At 35.1% G+C, this 19490-nt stretch overlaps 1 protein-coding gene across 1 annotated transcript; it reads right to left on the bottom strand.

The window, feature by feature from the left end:
• Positions 1–5362: 5362 nt before the first annotated feature.
• Positions 5363–8938, bottom strand: LOC137721436 (uncharacterized). The gene is made up of 14 exons (XM_068460804.2): positions 8823–8938; positions 8662–8709; positions 8442–8561; positions 8220–8339; positions 7918–8053; positions 7553–7723; positions 7268–7420; positions 7069–7175; positions 6874–6964; positions 6537–6678; positions 6289–6448; positions 5971–6087; positions 5770–5896; positions 5363–5684 (listed from the first exon to the last, which is right to left on the bottom strand). Exons 3-14 carry the CDS (start codon positions 8456–8458, stop codon positions 5442–5444), a joined length of 1584 nt encoding a protein of 527 aa, XP_068316905.2. The 5' UTR covers positions 8459–8561; positions 8662–8709; positions 8823–8938; the 3' UTR covers positions 5363–5441.
• Positions 8939–19490: the final 10552 nt, after the last annotated feature.

Here is a 19490-nt window from a genome sequence, read left to right on the forward strand (position 1 = left end):
TTTTTTTTAAAGCCCAAGAAACACAAATTGCCTCTCTTTATGAAAGTGATGTCTCACCTACTGAGAAATCATTGAGGCATCGACAAGTGATGAATTTCCTCAACCTTCAAATGATGAACATGCTAACATAGAAGATCAGCCACCATCAACAACAATCAGATGCAATCCATCTCGTGTTAGGCAATTTCCTCAAGGCTGCAAAATTATGTCACCTACATAACAAAACATCCACTCTCCAAATGTCTTTCATACCAAAATATTACACCTTCACACTCTGCTTATTTGAGTATCATTGGCAGCCAAAGTGAACCTCAAAGCTTTCATAAGGCTAACTGTCATGAGGTATGGAGAAAAGCCATAAGAGAAGAGATCTAAGCTCTTAATCAACATCAAACTTAAAGCATTGTCACTTCCAAAATGAAAGAAAACAGTTGGGAGCAAATGGATCTACAAGGTCAAGTTTCACTCCAATGGGTCCATAAAGAGATAAAAAGCTCGGTTGGTTGCTCGAGGGTTTACCCCAACCTATGTTGTGGACTGTTAGGGTGTTACTCTCGATTACAGTCAATAATGGATGGTCCATGTATCAAATGGATGTCAAAAATGTATTTTTGCATGGTGATCTCCAAGAAGAGGCTTATATGAAACTACCTCCTGGTCATCCTCAAAGTCATGATCCTTAATTGGTTTGCAAATTACACAAGTCCATTTATGGAACAAAACAATCATCAAGACCTTGATATGGAAAACTTAGTTCAGTACTTGAAGGGGCAGGTTTAAATAGGAGTAATGTCGATTCATCTATGTTTATTTGAACATAAAGGTTGGTAAACTTGTTGGTACTAATATATGTAGATGATCTCATCATCACTGGAGACAATGTTGAAGAGATCTCTATTCTCAAATAATCACTTAAAAAAAGATTTGCAATCAAAGACTTGGGAGTGCTCAAATACTTGGTATAGAAATGGCAATGTCCAACAAATGATTGTTTCTATATCAAAGGAAGTACATCTCGGACCTTCTCAAAGAAACTAATATGGGTGATGCAAGACTTGTTCACACTCCTCTCGACAGCAAACTAAAACTTAGCTTGGAAGGTAAGTCACTCCCAAACATTGACTATTAATAAAGGCTAGTGTGTAAGTTAATCTACCTTTCCATAACTAGACTTGATATAACCTATGATGTTAGCATAGTTTAGTCAATTTATGCACATACCCATAATTGGGCACTTCAACATTGTCAAAAGAATACTAAGATATATATCTCAAGGGATTAGTTGGTCGTGGTATTATCATGAGGAAAAATGAAAGCACTCAGTGGCTAGGGTATTGTGATGCTTACTGGGCTGGGAACACTATTGATCATAAATCCACTACCGGATATTGCACATTCGTTTGAGGTAATTTGGTGACTTGGAAGAGTAAAAAGCAATCAGTGATTGCAAGGTCCAATGCTGAGGTTGAATACTAAGCAATGGCCTCAACTGCTCGTGAGTTAATATGGGTCAAAGGTCTATTGGAAGATTATGGATCTCTACATGTCAACCTATGTCTTTATACTGTGACAACCAGGCAACAATGCACATTGCCTCCAACCCAGTGTTCTATGAAAGAAACATATCAAAGTGGATGATCACTTCGTTTGTAATCATGTCTAGACTCAAGTGCTTCAGCCTCGTTACATCAGAAGTTGTGATCAACTGGCAGATATCCTGACCAAACCATTGGTCACAAATCAATTCCAGAGACTCATTTTCAAGCTTGGTTCTATCAATCTTCTGGACCTAGCTTGAGGATGAGTGTTGGAAGATGTTCTCTGCAGTTCACTAGGTTATAAGGATTCATGGATATTGAGGCTTTGGTTAACTATCACCTTTTTATCCAACATTCTATGGGATGATCATTGCTTGTTTTATGGGCTATCCTTATCTTGTCAACTTTCTTATGATTAGTGATTTCTGAGTACTTGTAGATTACAATTGCCTTTAGTCCACTCTTTAATTCAACGAGCCGTCTCTTTAGGGTTTAATTTAAGTCTAACAGCTAAGGGTGTGATTTAAGGGATGAGTCATCATGTGCAACGACCTCTCTTGTTTTATATATGTTGTACATCCTGTAATGTTTCCATGAATGAAATACAACCATACAATTTGAAAATCAACAAATCTTGACACTTAAGTTGGTAACCCTAAACCAAGTGAATCTTGAATTTTAGCATTATTTTGAGACTCAAGTATTATACATGAAAGAACTTGCCATCAAACATTCCAATAAAATGGCGTCACTAAGTGCAAAATCGACATTTATTATAGACTGCCCATGTCCTTATTGAGCCCCATGTCCCAGTGGTTATTGGAATGATGATATTCTTACTACTGAATCGAATATAATCTAAGGTTTTGAACTTTTAGACTTCATTACTAACTTTTTCTACTTATTGCCCTTTACCATCTATATTGATGCTCACTCCACAAGTGTTTAGCTATTTTGCTTTTGTTCATTTCCATAAAAATCAGTGTACATAGCTTGATGGACTAGTCCCTGCAACAGTTTGTGTGAAAAACGCTTTCCTCCATTATGATCTGAAGGAGGAGGTGTGTATGGACATTTTCCCTGGTTATACATAACACACTCATCTTGTAGTGGTGTGTAAATTAAGAAAGACATTATATGGATTTAAAAACCCTGGGCTTAGTTTGGTAGGTTTTGTATGACATTCACCCTAATTATAGGTCATATTTTTTCCTTGAAGCATCGTGGAGGTAAAGTAACTACTCTTATTAATAAGGTAGATGATAGGATTGTTATTGTGAATGATAAAGAAGAGGTTGAGAAATTCAAAAAGTACCTAGCTATAGGATTTGAGATGAAAGATTTGGGTGGACTCAAATATTTTTTGGTAATTGAAGTGTCTAGATCTGCAAATGGAATATTTCTGTCCCAAAGGGAATGTATCATTAGTTTGTTAATAGAGACATGGATGCTTGATTGTAAGCTTGAAGATACTCCTATTGTTCAAAATCATCACTTGGGAGAATGTCTCAATCAAGTTTCTACCAACAAGGGCTGATAATAGAGGTTAGTAGGAAGATTGAATGATTTGTCACATACCTAGTCTTATCATGCATATGTTGTTAGTGTGGTGAGTCAGTTTATGCACTTTCCAAGTGAAGATCACATGAATGTTGTTATTTGAATTCTTAGATATTTGAAGTCTCCAACAGGAAGAGGGATTATGTTTTCAAGGAGTGGCCACTTGAGGTAGAGAGATGTACTATGCAAATTGGGCAAGCAATATTATTGATAGACTATCTGCTTCAGACAATTTTCCCTTGTTGGAGGAAATTTAGTTACATGGTGTAGCAAGAAACAGAAGGTGGTAAGTTTGTCTAATGCAGAAGCTGAGTATAGAGGCATGGCAAAGGGTAAGTTATTATGGTTACATCGATTGCTTACTGAACTTGGTTATGGATCGGGGTCTGATGAATGAATTAAGTGACAATAAGGCTGCTATCAGTATTAACATGATCATGTTAAGTATGTTGAAGTGGATAGACATTTGATTAAGGAAAAGTTGGAATAACAGATTGTTAAGTTTCCATTTGTGAAGTCTGAAAATCAACTTGCAAATATCCTTATGAAGGCACCTGCTTTTTTTTTTTTTCCTTCATATATGTAGGCAGTTGCTAGCTGGGCATATTATGACTCATTTGGCAAATCAAATTCGGCATGAGTAACATCTATGCACCAATTTGAGAGAAAGTGTTAACGTGAGTCTTACTTAATGTTATTGTATTCTATAGTGCCTCTATACATAGTTTTCCCACTTCCTCATAAAGTTCTTTTGTCGTCTCTATAAATACCTCCACATTGGAGAAGAAAAAATGTCAAAATTATTTCATAAACCCTCATTCTATAATTTAGCACATAATTCACCTCCATAAATCTCTCCTACAGCCACTAATGATCGGGGTGGGTGGAGACCACTATTCTAAAAATTGGCCTAGGTTGCCTAGGTACTAGGTAGTGGAGGACCGATGAGATTTAGGCCAAAACGGGCAAAAAAATCGGGTACGGGCTAGGCGAGTTAGGCGGGCTAAGTGGTGTCTAGGCGGTTCTATTGTTTTTAAATTTTTTTAAATCAACTTAGAGGGTTTTCTAACCTACTAAAAAAGAACGTATTATGAATTAGTGATTTTCAATTTTGGTTTTGGGTTTTTCTTATTTTCATTGCATTAGTTTGTGATGATGGCAATGCCATGATGCCTTAAGTTTTAAGTTTTAACTTTCCCAAAGTCTTAATATCAGTATAATTTTTATTTTTTAGAGTGTAAGCAGGCACTTATTGCCTATGTTATATAATAAATTTAATTAAATTCGTCTAGTCGGCCTAGGTTTCTGCCTAGGCGCTACGTCCCAACCCGCCGCCTTACTAGCACCTAATGTTTTTTAGAACCTTGGTGGAGACCATGAGAGGCATTTTGGCTCTTAGCTAGGAAGAGAGAGTAATGCTTTCTTCCTTCAAACAATTCGCCTATAGTTGCTTTTGCAAGAGTTGGGAAGCATCAATTAGGTACACACAATAAGCCAAAAGCATGAAACACTCGAAACCTATTAATTTAGACAAAAAAAAAAAAAAAAAAAAAAACCACTCATGGAAAGCCACAAAGATTGAAAATGATCTTCAGCAAAACAAGATGGATTCAGCAGCAGCGGAAACAGAGGCTCCAGCTCTCCATTGTTTCTTCTTTTCCTAGACAAACAAGACAACCAGTCTCCTCAACAACCCCTTGACGTAAGAGATTACGTTTGATGGGCAAAAGATTATTGCAACACCACCATAGAAAGATCAAAGATGACTGCTCAGTTTAAAAGAAGCGCAGAAAGCGTTTTTATAGGAAATTTTGAGTTTACTCAGTAAGTACAAAAATAAAAAGGGGTCGGAAGTGAATCAATCGACCAAAAAGTTTTAAACTTAAAAGTGAGCTATATATGTCCCTCCAGTTATCATTTTTCTTTCTGGAAGAAATTTGAGAATTAAGAGTCAAGACACTTAATTAGAAGGAAGATCTTGTGCACTGTCATGCTTGAAGGAATAAACCGCTGGAGACAAAACCCAATGCTTTATATATATATATATATATATATTTTTTTTTTTTTCTTTTTTTTTTGAGGAACAACCAATCCTTTATTATTTATTAAAGGTACATCAGCAACAGGATTGCATTATTAAATATGAACACTGCAAGGAATGAAATTGACTTATGCCTAGGCTCTAATTATTGTAAACAGAAAAAAAAAAAAAAAAATTAATTTGAGAAATGGGATTAACTTTTTTATATGATTACTTCCTGCGGTTCTCTTTACACTACTTTTGTCTTGAAGAAGCATCTACATGTCATGGAAGTGATCATACTGGTATCGGAACCAATATGATCAATTTCGAGGAGGGGGTCCTTCTAGTCGGATATAGTCGTACATCACTCCTTCGAAAGTGCCCAAGCTTCTTGACTGGGTAAGATAGATGGTGTTGTTTCCTTCTCGTAGTTGATAGCTCGGTACAATAATACCGAACAACCAGTACAAACCATGAATTCCATGCCTAGCTATGGCATTGTCCCTCCCAATTAGCCCTGTCGTAAAATGAGGTGGGAAGGCGCTCTGGTTGTTGAATCGAACCTGGTTCAAACACAATTAACCATCAACTATACTAATGGTAAGTCATTTGCAAATTGTTAAGCATTTTATGGGTTTAAAACAGTACCTGAACTTCTGCATTAGTGGCTGAGGCCAATGCTAACTGGAGTGTATAATTTCCTGGATTTGTCAAATTTTGAAGTTCAAATAGAATTTTCCATGTTGTTGGTTCATATGTATGATTTCCGATGTTCCTACAGTGCTTGATTAGATTAGCAAGACACATTTAAAGAAGCAGAGGCATTGTCACGTTAGGTATAACAAGTACCTTGTCACATGAGCGAAGAACCAATTATCACTGTAATTATCAGTACCAACGGTATAGATGAGATCCTCATCGGGGTATAAATCTGCATATCGTTCCCACAAGCCATATTGCCTAAACCTGTGACCAAATGAAATATATTCTAAATGTAAGAAAAATAATGAGTTTCGATATAGCCAAAGGGAAGGAAATGTTCTCTTGTCAAACGATCTAATTTGGTTCAGATTGATAGTCTGATGACAATTATGTCAAAACTATCTAGCAAGAGAACATACTTACACCACGAGCAAAACAAAATATGATGGTCTTATGAAAACTCACTTGTTTGCACGATTGGTAGTGAACAATTTGTTCATAAGGGTGGGATTTGGATCGGGTACGTTAAACTCAGCCGCGGATCGATCTGGTATGCCAATTTCCCATAGGGTGGGACCATTTCTTGGAGGTACGTAGGTAAGATTAGCTAAATTGATTTCACTTCCTGCAAAATATAATCCAGGATTGTAAATATATGTTTGCTGATTCAAATGTCAAAGTCAATGAAATATTTGCTTGCATAGAGAAATTACCTGGTTCAATTGTAATATTAGCCTCATATTTGTAATCCCCAATAATGCCGGGAACAGTTGCATACAAAGTATAATTTCCAGGTCGAGCATCTCTAATAAGGAAATAACCTTGCTCATTGGCTTGAGTCCAGAACTGATAACCCTGTAAAAAAAATTGTAGCACATTATAACAACTTGCATTTGACCTCATAATATTCACACTAAGGGGTCATGACATCATCTCCTATTTGGTGCTTTTTTCGCGTTTTAGTAAGAACAAACAAGACTAGAATAACAAACATGCTACAAAACGGTCACCTTGTAACATAAGCGAATAAAAAGTAGTGTCACAAATTACCTTGCTTTCTTTTTGCCATGATCCCGCATTTCCAGGTGGAGCCAATCCTACATATGCGGAATTTGCCCAGACATGGCTCTTGCTGATGTACCTAAAACAAGAAGAACGTTTATACTTACAGTGGAAAAAATCGAACCCTTTGAGGAAGAAAAAAGGGAATTGAAAACAAATTGAAGTGTCAAAAGAGGAAAGTACCAATCCTGTACTAGTAATTGACCGGCAACTGATCCGCGTCCGCTTGAGCTAGGGAAGTTTTCTGATTGAGTGAAATTGTATGGCCAGCTATTGACTTCTTCAGCCAACTAATAACATCATAAGGGTCAATATGAGCTGAATTTACGTAAACATAAATCCTTCGTTACAAGGGAAATATGTGGAAATATTATTACTGTACCTGCTCTTTAGCATTTTCCCAAAGAATAGTTTCATTTAAGGTCGGAACTGAATTGAGATACACAAAGACAGGCCCAAAAACTTTCTTCCATGCCTCACCTTCTGTAAATCTCATCCCAACTTCCTTCCCAGCATAGTGAGTACTAACAAACATCTGGATCAAGTGACAAGTAATTAAGATAATAATATTATGAATATTGATCAAGTGAATTTGAGTAATTAAGCTAATAATATGATGAATATTAGGCTATATGGGTGAATGGAGAGATTTTATGCTTGTACTTACAGAGAGGGCGGTTGGGCCTACATGAGAGGTGAGCTCCTGCTTGAAAGGCCCAGCTGTGCGAAACTCATCATTAGGTATGATAATCCAAAAGCCTACAGCTGGGTTAGTGCAAATCCATCCATGGACCTTGTTATCTTTGTTCTCGCTTGAGTATTGGTACTTATCGTCCACCTATAACCCCAGATCTAATGTTAAATTAAGGGATGTAAATCAAATGAATATTAGTTTAGGGACGAATTTACAATAAAGAATTCTAAATTTTACTCTAACTATTATGCAACTTACTAAAATACGAAATAAAAATTAATTTTGCTAATTATAGATGAAATTTGAAATGAAAGTGAAGATGGCTAAGTACGTGGTACCTCTCCTCTAAGGTCAGGATTGCTTGGATTGGTCAAAAGAACAGCTTCAGGATACGCAAGTTTAATACCGTTTTCACGGTCCTCGGCTGTTGGCATGATCCTTTGTCTGTCGTCAGATACAACCATAAACTGAAATCTGCATTGTAAAATGGAACAAATAAACATAAGTTTTTATTTTATAATTGGTAAATTGAAACAGTGCATCAAACTATAATAATATATAGTAGATTCATAGTTTCCTATAAGAAATCAGCACACTACGTCGATAAATCCTATATATTTTTTTTCGATTTCACACTTACTTGTCTTGTTGAAGTTTGTAAACAATTCTAATTTGATCAATGTCCATTTCCGGCCACCCTTCAGGACGCTCAAATATGGAATATGCATAGAACCCGGCGCGACCACGCTGCATTATGTACCTGTATCAAAGTTTAAAGTAAAGTTAAGATAACTTCAAGCATAATTGTAATTACATCCTCTGTACTTTTTGTTCTCTATTTTGGGAAAGGTTAATACCATACCTTTTGTCAACATTCATGGAAAGTGTGGCATTACCGAGAGAAACATCGTAGGTTTTAGTAAAAGAAATTTCTATTTGATCGGCCCTCGCTGTGATAACTTTAAATTTTGTCCCTTGCAGTCTGCACATGAGTAGTATACATAATTTTAGCTAAAAGTTTGAGATATTTTATTTTTCCAACAGAAAAATATATGCAGATAAAAGGAAGGAAGAGAACTTACTTGTCCACACCTTCTGTCTCTCGGTTATTCCAGACAACATCCCAATACCTGTATGATAGGTTTGACATAAGTTAAAGTCCAAACAAGTGCAAAATCATATAATCTATGATTAGTAAACAAAAACACATTAGTCTGCCATTTTTATAAAATTTGTGTGTTACCCTCTATTATTTTCATGATTCTTGATTTCAAGCAAGTTGTCGATTCCCTTGTACTGGATTCCAATGACGTCTCCTCCGGGATGAGAAAATGTAAGCCGGACAATGCCATTATTCAGTACTACCTAAAAGACACATAAACTGTGATCAGGTTACCTTTTGGCAATTGCATGTAGATGTTAAGAAAATTGATGTAAAAAGAAGTTAGATGACCAGGAAAAAGGAGATTCAAATGATAGACTTACCAGGTTGTTAGTCTTTGTTAGCATGTTGTTGTACCAAGTATCTGATCCAGTAGCGCTCCTTAGTGTTCTTCTGCAATTACACAGTAAATATTTCATTAATAACTCTTATTAAATTATTCGTTTATGGAGATGTTGACAGGCAATTTCAAGGAAAAACTACAATAAAATACAAAATTAAAAACAAAACCAGAAAAGGCGAATTGCCGGTCAATAGAGCAGTTTGATAACAGGATAAACAGAAAGTGTTGCTTTTCAAAACAAAGAATTCAATGGGATATAAATTTGACCAGCCTTCGTGACGATTAAGTAAATTAGTACATTCTAAAGAATATAATGAATCAAAAGAGTGGACGAAAGTGTTATTAGTCCCAGGTTGAATTGACTAATGTCCATCCGTTTCATTTACGTCAATAATTTAATATCTTATAAGTTTTTCGGAAGAATCCTACACGCAAATTATTAACCACAAATAAGTATTTTTCGTCATCCGAATTGTTAGTTTGAAAATTGTTACCCTAGGCATGCATTTTTTGTACCAAATTTTTATTTGCATCGAAATTAAATTCAGTCCGAAATCGATTTGTTAATCCAAGTATGCACGGACATTTTTTTAATCCAAGTATGCACGGACATTTATATGTATTCTTGTGATTTTTTTTTTCTCTTTTTTTGTTTGTTAATCCAAGTATGCACGGATATTTTTTAATCCAAGTATGCACAGACATTTATATGTATTCTTGTTAATCCAAGTATGCACGGACATTTATATGTATTCTTGTTACCCTAGGCATGCATTTTTTGTACCAAATTTTTATTTGCATCGAAATTAAATTCAGTCTGAAATCGATTTGTTAATCCAAGTATGCACAGACATTTATATGTATTCTTGTTGATCTTGTGAATTGCTGGTAGTAACCATGACCTAGATTGCAAAGAAGGTAAAAGGGAAAGCATAGTGGTCCTACAAACATCCTAGGTGTGAATGCAATTATTATTATTTTTTAACAAATGATATTATATACAGTAGGATGAGGTAGATTTAATCTGATAATGAGCTAACAATAATGTAGTTTAAATTCATCTTTGTCGAGAATCTAATTTAAAACATCTCATTTAAAAATGAAGAAGAATTTTATTATACTAAATGGCAGATATGAATGCATTTATTCAAGTATCTTTTGTAACATTCAAATTCAGGAACGAGAGAGAGGGGGAGAGAGAGAGAGAGTTACAGCCTCCTAATAAGTTGTGACTTACAAGACAGACAATGAAATTGAGTCAGCGAAATGGCGTTATAAAAATGTCTTTACTGTAGCATGATGGGCCCCCTAATTGTGAAGACATATACGAGAGCAGGAATATACATGTTGATTAAGACTTGAACTTTGAAGTCGAAGTCGAAGTCAGGAAAAAAGCACACAAAAAGAAAATACATGGAAAACTAGAACTTAAATATAGAGATATCGTTAGTATTTAAAAAAAAAAAACATAGGATTATTAAAAGCATTAAATACAATAAAATATTCTTGTAAAGAAAACAAAAAAACTATTTGGAATGTCGTGGGTTCTTTAATAAGAGTAATATTAAGGAGATTAATTTTTTAAATAAAATTTATAAATCAAATAACATGAAAGGTCATAATTAAATTATTATTATTTTTAACAAACGATATTATCTACACTAATAATAATCTGCTCCTTCAATAGTTAGCCAAAAGAATTCAAAGAACCGTTATTTATAGCCCACAAAATATAACAGTTATCAACTCAATTCAGAGCTCGTCGTTCTCTCTCAGAGGTTTCACCATTTAAAAGGCAATGCACGACCCTCTGTCTCTTTTGCAGAAAGCGGTTGCCTTTTCCTCTCCCAACTAAGTTTTGGAATCTACATTTTTCCAATCACCACGGATTCGAAGAAAAAAGAAAGGGAAGGTACGTAGAGGATGAACGAACCTTACAGAAACCGTCGCCAAGTTACCATCATCAGACAAGAAGAAGAGCAAAGCGAGCATTCCTATTATCCCAAGGACCCAACTCGATTGCCGTACCTTCTCCATTTTCGACCACCCTGCAAATTTGCAAATTTTTAACAGTATATATCAAAAGGTATGCAATATTTGTATTGATGAAACAAATATATGCATGGTTAATGGAAATTTATAATCACAACACACGAGCTCGCTAGCAAAGTTCCAAAGAAAATGGTTATTGTACCTTGATTAACTCAAATTATTCGAGTTCTAAGAGAAATTCCTATATATATCTATGGCCGTCTTTTCTTTTGGAAGCAAAAGAAAAACTATAAAGTTTTTCTTTTCTCTTTGTTAGCCTTCGTTGGTTTTCGTTGTTCTTGCTGGCCGTTGTGCCCTGGTTAATCCCAGTTCTGTTCAAAAAAAAAAAAAAACTATAAAGTGGGACAAAGCACAAAAGAGTTTATCATGATTCATGTTAGAATGTACCTACCTCCCTCTCTCTCTCTCTCTCTCTCTCTCTCTCTCTCTCTCTCTCTCTCTCTCTCTCTCTCTCTCGTTTCCCTGTTCGTTACTAAATTCTTTTTCGGATCCTTTAAGGCTTCAAAAACGTGCAGACGAATGCCTCCAAGTGAATGAATGAGCTTTATATAACCGCAGGTGGAGAATGAGTCCCGCTTCCCGTGTGGGCATAGGATGGTAAGGTGACCTGAAATTGTTGACAAATACGAGAATTTTGTTCCAACCTTTGACAAAATTTGACGGTTTGTAAACAAAAATATGGTTGAAATTTCAACTCAGTTTATTTCTCCGGAACCGTTTGTGCTGCTATACCAAAGTTTGACATATTTGTGAAGTAGCATGCCGCACGCCGTAATGAAATATTATAATTGCCTATGGGTATTTGGTAAATAGCAAGCAAGCATGACGAACGGGTGATAAGAAAGGTGGTAAAGCGGGCCGAGATCCAACTCCTAAGCAGTTAGGCGGGGTTTAGGTCGACGCCTAGGCAGATTAGGCGGATTTAAATAAATCCACTATATTTCATGTACATAAGTATTTGTTTATACTTAAAACATATATAATTTCATCATAAACTACAAAACAGAGTGATATATATATATATATATATATATATATATATATATAGGGTTTAGGGATATATATATATATTATGAAGTATTGGAACATAATGAAAACATGGGGAACACGCATATAATGTGTGCTCATTTAAGTATTTAACAAATCTCTTACAATTTATTAAAAAAAAAAATGCAAAATGAAAGTTATCTATTTTCTGTCTAAGTGAGTCGCAACCTAAGCGGGTGCCTAGATGGTCTAGGCAGGTGTCTCAGCAGGTCTAGGTGCCATTTCTTAATTTTCAAATGCCTAGGCATTAATCGGGACAGTGGCCAACTGTCTAGCGCCTAGACGGGGATTTTTAGAACAATGATCATGACTGCTTACATATGCTAATTATCCACGGTAACTAGGTTGACCACTTAACGTAATCCCGTTAAACCCTACCACCTACAAAGCTCAACCAGTGACAGTGGGTAAAGCACATCCTAACTTTACAACACTGTTCCTTGACGTTGGTTAGGTTTGTCAAAACTTGAGACTTAGAAATCCTCAGTTTTTTCTGTAGACTATGAAAAGCCAGCTCATTAAGTCTTCTGCATAATTTTCAGCTTTAACCCCACTCGAACCAGAACCAGTCAAATGTAAATTAACTAACTCAACTTGGATGCACGATTAACAAACGTTCTATAGTGTCAGAATGGAAACCAGTTAACACGCAATATCTGATTCATTCTAAAACACCATGACGGAAACACCATGACGGAGTTTTGTATAATATTAGAACATAAACCGTACCTCGAAAAAGCATGTCAGCGTTTTGTTCTGCCTGAAACGATTTTAGTATTCTTGCCAATAATATATCAACTTTTTAATTTTTGACAACCAATAACAAGTCAAAAGTGTGTTTGGGTACCAAATGAAATAATATTATCTCAAATTCCGATGGTTTCACATTCATTAACACAAAAAGAATAAAATAATGTATAATTCAGACTTTAAAATTCGTAATTTAACTTCAAAACCAGGAATTGAATGATAAATCAGAGTAGCTACTAGCTAATCCAATTTTCATTTCTAACCCTTACGATTTGTTTACTTCTCACCTTTTATTACGTCCACCCCCATTTTTATATGACACCAAAACCCAATAACAATATTTTCAAACAGTCAAACTGTAGAGAAATTTCCAACAGAGAACCCACCTATTACTCGCAACGGCAGGAATAACAAATAAGAGAAACAAATCCACGCTGATGTGACTCAAACGACATTGAACAGAGGAACAACACTAATGTAATTTCACTGATTCAAATAAAAAAAAAAAAAAAAAAAAAAAACCTACATGTAATTTCACAGAAAGCCCCTCCCGCGACATTGATCTGAACGCATTTTGCTTTGAACCACTACTTTTTGCATATTTCCATGCATACTACCTCAAATGGAAAATTTTCATACATTTCTAATAGCAGAACCATATTAGTTAATAAAATATTGGGATGCGAATGTTGCATGCGAGAATATATTGGAAGTTTGATAATTGCATATGTGGCCTCCAACCTAGAGGACTTGTGTGGTACATATAAATCTATGTATGCATATATATCTTTGTATGTTCAATATTATTGATATAGAACGTTACTATAATAGTATAACTGTCATACAAGTTTCTCTTTCAAACTAGTGCACTTGCACACTTCCAAAAGTTGACATGTGTACCCCAAATGGAGAGAGACAAGAGTGTCTGGACTAAATAGCATAGGGAGCTTGATTAATAATTGTTTCTATATGGTGGAAGGACAGAGAAAGATGGTTACCCTTCAAAAGTTTTTGGAGGAAGACGAATAATGACTCATGAATTGTGCACTAGCTCTCTTGTTCTTCTTTGGATTTGCTCCCTTCAACAACTTAGCTTTCAATATTTACTATTTTCCTATCCTTTTATACTCAAACAGTGTAAGTTCACATGATCTAATAACTCCTGAGCTAATCTTGTTTAATTATTAACAACTATTTGAATTAAATTTTCTTTGAACACCTAATTATTTCTGAACAATAGATAAGATACAAAACTATCTCATTCCAATTTTCAAAATTAATACCTACTACTTCCACAATGCAAAATAAAAAATAGTCAATATTAAATAAAAATTCATGATAGCTACGCTAATGGATGGAGTAACAATGAGGCGCTATAATGAAAAAATAGTGAAAAAAAATATCGAAACTGTTTATATTTTTTTCATTAACATCATTGTTACTTCAAAGTAGCTACCATTAGTTATTGTTTAATGAATAACTATTGCTATTTTTTGGTGGAGTTATGTTTATGTATTCTCTCTTATTTAAACGACAAGACATTCCTTAATCCAATTTCCATGTGATGTTGAGCTAAGTGGATGCGTGTCCCCAAATAATAACTTTCTCGAACCGTCTACGACCAATGCAAAATATTAAAATTTAGCTTTAAAAATACAAATATTATTGTATCTTCCTTTGGTTTAAAGAACTACTTACTTTACCAAAGCTGTCTTTCAAACTAATTAATCCACTGCACAAGAAAACAAGGGATGGTGTTGTGCTCAAGAATCCATGGGGAGGTCACAGGAACCTTTTTTTATTACTAAAATACATTGGCCGCAACTGCCTTAAAAATTAATCTGGAAAAGTAATGCTTTCACTAAAAAAAAATCTGGAAAAGGAAGGAATGAGTTCGAGTCCATGATACTAAAGCAGTGGCACATGCAACAGCCTGGTGCATGATGCGCCGATGGTTTGTCTTCTATTAGATTTTTCAACCGTACTCCGGAAAATGAAGATAATCTAGGTGTTTTAATCTCGGTCCAAAAAATCACCATGATTATTTAGGTTAAGTGCACTATTATTTTCCTCTACTTTTATTTCTTTTATACACATTTTATATTTTTTTAAATATATTACAGAATTTCTAATTTCATGCATCTTTTAATTCTAATAAAGCTACTTAATATCTCCTAACAAAAAACTAATAAACTAACACAAATTCATTTGCAGAACATTCGACCCTAACCCAAATAACAAATATATGAAGGTTTATTATACCTATAAACGAGATATGGAACCTAAATATAAGGTACAAGAACATAATATACCTATGAGCAACACAAATCAATTTGTTATACAGTTTGATTATCAAAAAAGAATTTATCATATAGATAGATAAATACAATTAATCTATAATATAGGTTGACTATAAAAAAAATAAAAAATAAATCTATAAATGGGGGTTAGAGCAAAAAGGAATAACAAATAAAAATAATAATAAAAAAAAAAGAAAAAAAAAAGCAAAGATGTCACATCCCGGCCCGGGCGGGACTACTTCCCTGGCCCGCTCCACTACCGTAGCATCATATTGTCCGCTTTGGGCTTACCATTCCCTCACGGTTTTGTTTTTGGGAACTCACGAGCAACTTCCCAGTGGGTCACCCATCATAGGATTGCTCTAGCCCCCTTCTCGCTTAACTTCGGAGTTCCTACGGAACCCGAAGCCAGTGAGCTCCCAAAAAGCCTCGTGCTAAGTAGGGATGAAAATATACATATAAGGATCATTCCCCTGGGCGATGTGGGATGTTACAATCCACCTTCCATAGGGGCCCGACGTCCTCGTCGGCACACACGCGGCCAGGGTTAGGCTCTGATACCAATTTGTCACATCCCGGCCCGGGCGGGACTACTTCCCTGGCCCGCTCCACTACCGTAGCACGATATTGTCCGCTTTGGGCTTACCATTCCCTCATGGTTTTGTTTTTGGGAACTTACGAGCAACTTCCCAGTGGGTCACCCATCATAGGATTGCTCTAGCCCCCTTCTCGCTTAACTTCGAAGTTCCTACGGAACCCGAAGCTAGTGAGCTCCCAAAAGGCCTCGTGCTAAGTAGGGATGAAAATATACATATAAGGATCATTCCCCTGGGCGATGTGGGATGTTACAAAGATAATTAGGAAATTGTTTAACTATCAATATTAAATAGTCCCAAGCTTAAGAGATTGGATTTATTTTAATAAACTAGACCATTCTTAATATTGGTTTAAAACCTCGAACTATATCAAGTTTTTTCTTTAATCATTTAAAAATATAAGAATCAATGTCCAACACTTAAAAATAATTAGAGTATTCTTACTCTGAAGTATCTAAGATCTTCTCCAATGAAGATGTCAAATTTCATTTTCATTGTTGATGTGACAAAATAATATTTTGTAAAGTCTCCTATTTCAACCGAGATGTCAAATTAAGATTTTTAAAATCAAGTGGGTTAGAATATAATAAGAAAGTAATTAATAAGTGAAGAAAAATAAAGAAATATGTTGGTCCAGCATTAAAATAAAACACAAAAAAATTTTGACGTTGCCTTCAAATTTGTCTAAAGAATGTCAATCCATGTAGGATTTTAGCATTGCTGAACCCAAAAAATCACTTTTTTTCTTTTTTCTTTTTTATATAACAAGAAATAAAATAATAAGTGAGGAAAAATCATGAAATATGTTGGTCCAGCATTAAAATAAAACACAAAATTTTTTTGACATTGCCTTCAAATTTGACAGCAAAATAAAGAATGTCAATCCATTTAGGATTTTAGCACCTCCTTTAATTGGAACCAGAAAATTATTCATGCATTCTGGGTCTTACATTTGCCAATGTCAACACATGACAGTCTTCCTTGTATTGATTGCATGACAAGTATCATATTAATAATTTGTTTTGGGAACTATCATGGCTCTCTAAAAAATTATTTCTACATTCTTTATGTGAATATTTTTTTCTTTTTAAATATAAAAAGTTTAAAGTGCACAATAATATTTTATAAAATAATTTGCACACATTTCTTTCGCTTCACGTTCTATTTTGATTATATATTTTTTTTGAACAAACGATCTATCTACCTACACTAAGGGGGAGGAGGGTGAGTAAGGCCTCACAATGGGCTAGCAATAATGTGGTTCAAATTCACTTTTGGTGAGAATCGAACCTAAGACCTCTTACTTAAAAATGAAGAGGAATACCACTAGACCATAGTACTAAGTGGCAAGTTTTTTGTCAAACGGTAAATTTCTTAGATTAGTGAGCCGATGGGGTTCGAACTTATGTTGTGGTGCAAGGACACCATTCCTCTCCATCACTGTTGTTCTCCACCAGTTCGTTCTATTTTGAAGTGGATAACTTAAAATTGAGGTAAGAGACATATACCTGGGTGATCATAAAAAAGAAATTTGCAAAATAATTTCCCTATACATAATATACATTTTGATTTCTATGTATAAGTATTTAAAATAATTGAGTAAAACTCAAAAATAATAGTTTGTACACACAGCACACACATCAATTTGGAAGAAACATGCTAAAGGATCCTCGTACAAGTGCGCGAAGAAAAAAATATTAATCATTGATACTCTCTAGGTGTTAGGTCTAACTGATCGAAAGATAAAAAAGAGATGAAGAAATAAACTAATAAAGGAGTTGGATGTTGCAGTTCTTATTAATTAGGAATGTCATTACGTAATTTCTAAATAGATTATGTTTAAAGAAATATTACATAGTTTAAATAGATTATGTTTAATACGAAATATTACGTAATTTCTAAATAGATTATGTTTAAACAAAAAAAAATTTAAATCTAAAGATTGCCCTATGTAGAAGGTCATCCAAATTCATGCATGCCCAATATAAATTTCACTTATACCACATTCTAGTTGTGCCTGTTTTTTCCACTATTGATTTAGTAATATTCTCATTCCAACATTGCAAGAGATCTCAAATTCATAGATGCCCAATTCATATTTCAATTGTACCAACTACTATAGATTCATTTCTTCCATTTTGGATTAATTAGATTTCTCATTCCAATATTGAAGAGATACCGATTTCATACATTTTGTTTGTCCAAATTTCCGTCGGAGTTGAATTGACAAGAAACTTAGAAGACAAAATCAAAGAGACAACATACACTGAGTAACCCTAAAAAAAGATAGAGGCTTGGCTATTTATATAAGGTTAAATACGAGTTTCATATCCTAAAACGTCTCTCTCTTGACTAGTATAAATATCTCATCTAGGGTTCATTTCTGGTAACGCACTAATTGCATGCTTTATTCTTTTACCCACTGCTTTAATATTATATTCTTACTCACTTGATCGTCAAAGAGCCTTTAGTTGGTACCCCACTGGTACCCAACGTTAATCGTGGTCGTCTTCTCTTTTAGAGGTAGTCGAATTTGCTTAGCTCATCTGTTCGCTGAGATGTGCAAATTTGGTTCCAACAATTGGTGCTTTCATTGAGATGAACTCGTATTCCCCCGACTAAATCACTCTATTACGCTATGTATACTTCAAAGAGTTCAATGAACGTCGATACCAATTTCTATGGAGGAAGCAATCAACATCCCTACACCTCTGTAGATCCAGGAAACAACGGCGCCCCTGAGAATCAATACCTCTGTCAACAGACTCTAGAAAATTCCGAGAGCTTTTCTGGTGGAGAACCGATCAAATCTTTTTTAGCTCAAATTTTGTATCTCAGATTTCCATAAGAATAAAGGATGTGATGACACCTTTACGACCCCAGCAAAAATTGCTAATTCGAGCCCCTGTTCAAACTGACATAGCTGGACTTTCAAAAGCTCTCGTAGGAAGCCTAAGCGTGATATGGAATCGTCTGATGACTAAAGGTCTACAAAGAAACTAGTGGCTAAGCAGCTTCAAAGAAAACGATCATTCAATGCTTGAAGAAAAGACTTTGAGCAAAAGAAGGGCAAGTGACCAGAAGAATTGCCTGAATTCTACGGGTATATCGCACTATCGTTCAGAAAGCAACTGGATAAACTAAGTTTTCCATGGCTTACTTGTATACTGAAGAAACAGATTGAATTGAAAAATGCGGGGCAAATTGTTGAATAAGAAGAGTATCCAAGATAACTCTAATGATCCCAAGAAGAAGAAAATAGAGCACACTCTTAAAGAAAGCTCACAAAACAAACTAATTAGCAAAGCTTTTCTTATTTAGCTCTAGGCTTTGTTTTTCCTTGGATGATATACAATGCTTGAGGACTTGGGTATTTATAGCAAACCAAATGAAAGCTACACCACACACTTACTTCACCTACAACATCCACCTACTTCACCTACAACCTCCACTTACTTCACCAACCTCACACACTTACTTCACCAACCTCACACACTTACTTCACCTACAATTGACATTGATTCTCAACACTCCCCCTCAATGTCAGCTCTCATTCTTTGCACCGTGCTGAGCAGACAGCGAAAATTTTCGAGCTTGCCTGTACTTAAACTTTTTGTGAACAAGTCCGCAACTTGATCATTCGTCTTGACCTGTCTCATCT

The sequence above is a fragment of the Pyrus communis genome, chromosome 15, assembly GCF_041283825.1.
Source record: "Pyrus communis isolate YQ-2024b chromosome 15, ASM4128382v1, whole genome shotgun sequence".
NCBI classification, from domain to species: Eukaryota; Viridiplantae; Streptophyta; class Magnoliopsida; order Rosales; family Rosaceae; genus Pyrus; species Pyrus communis.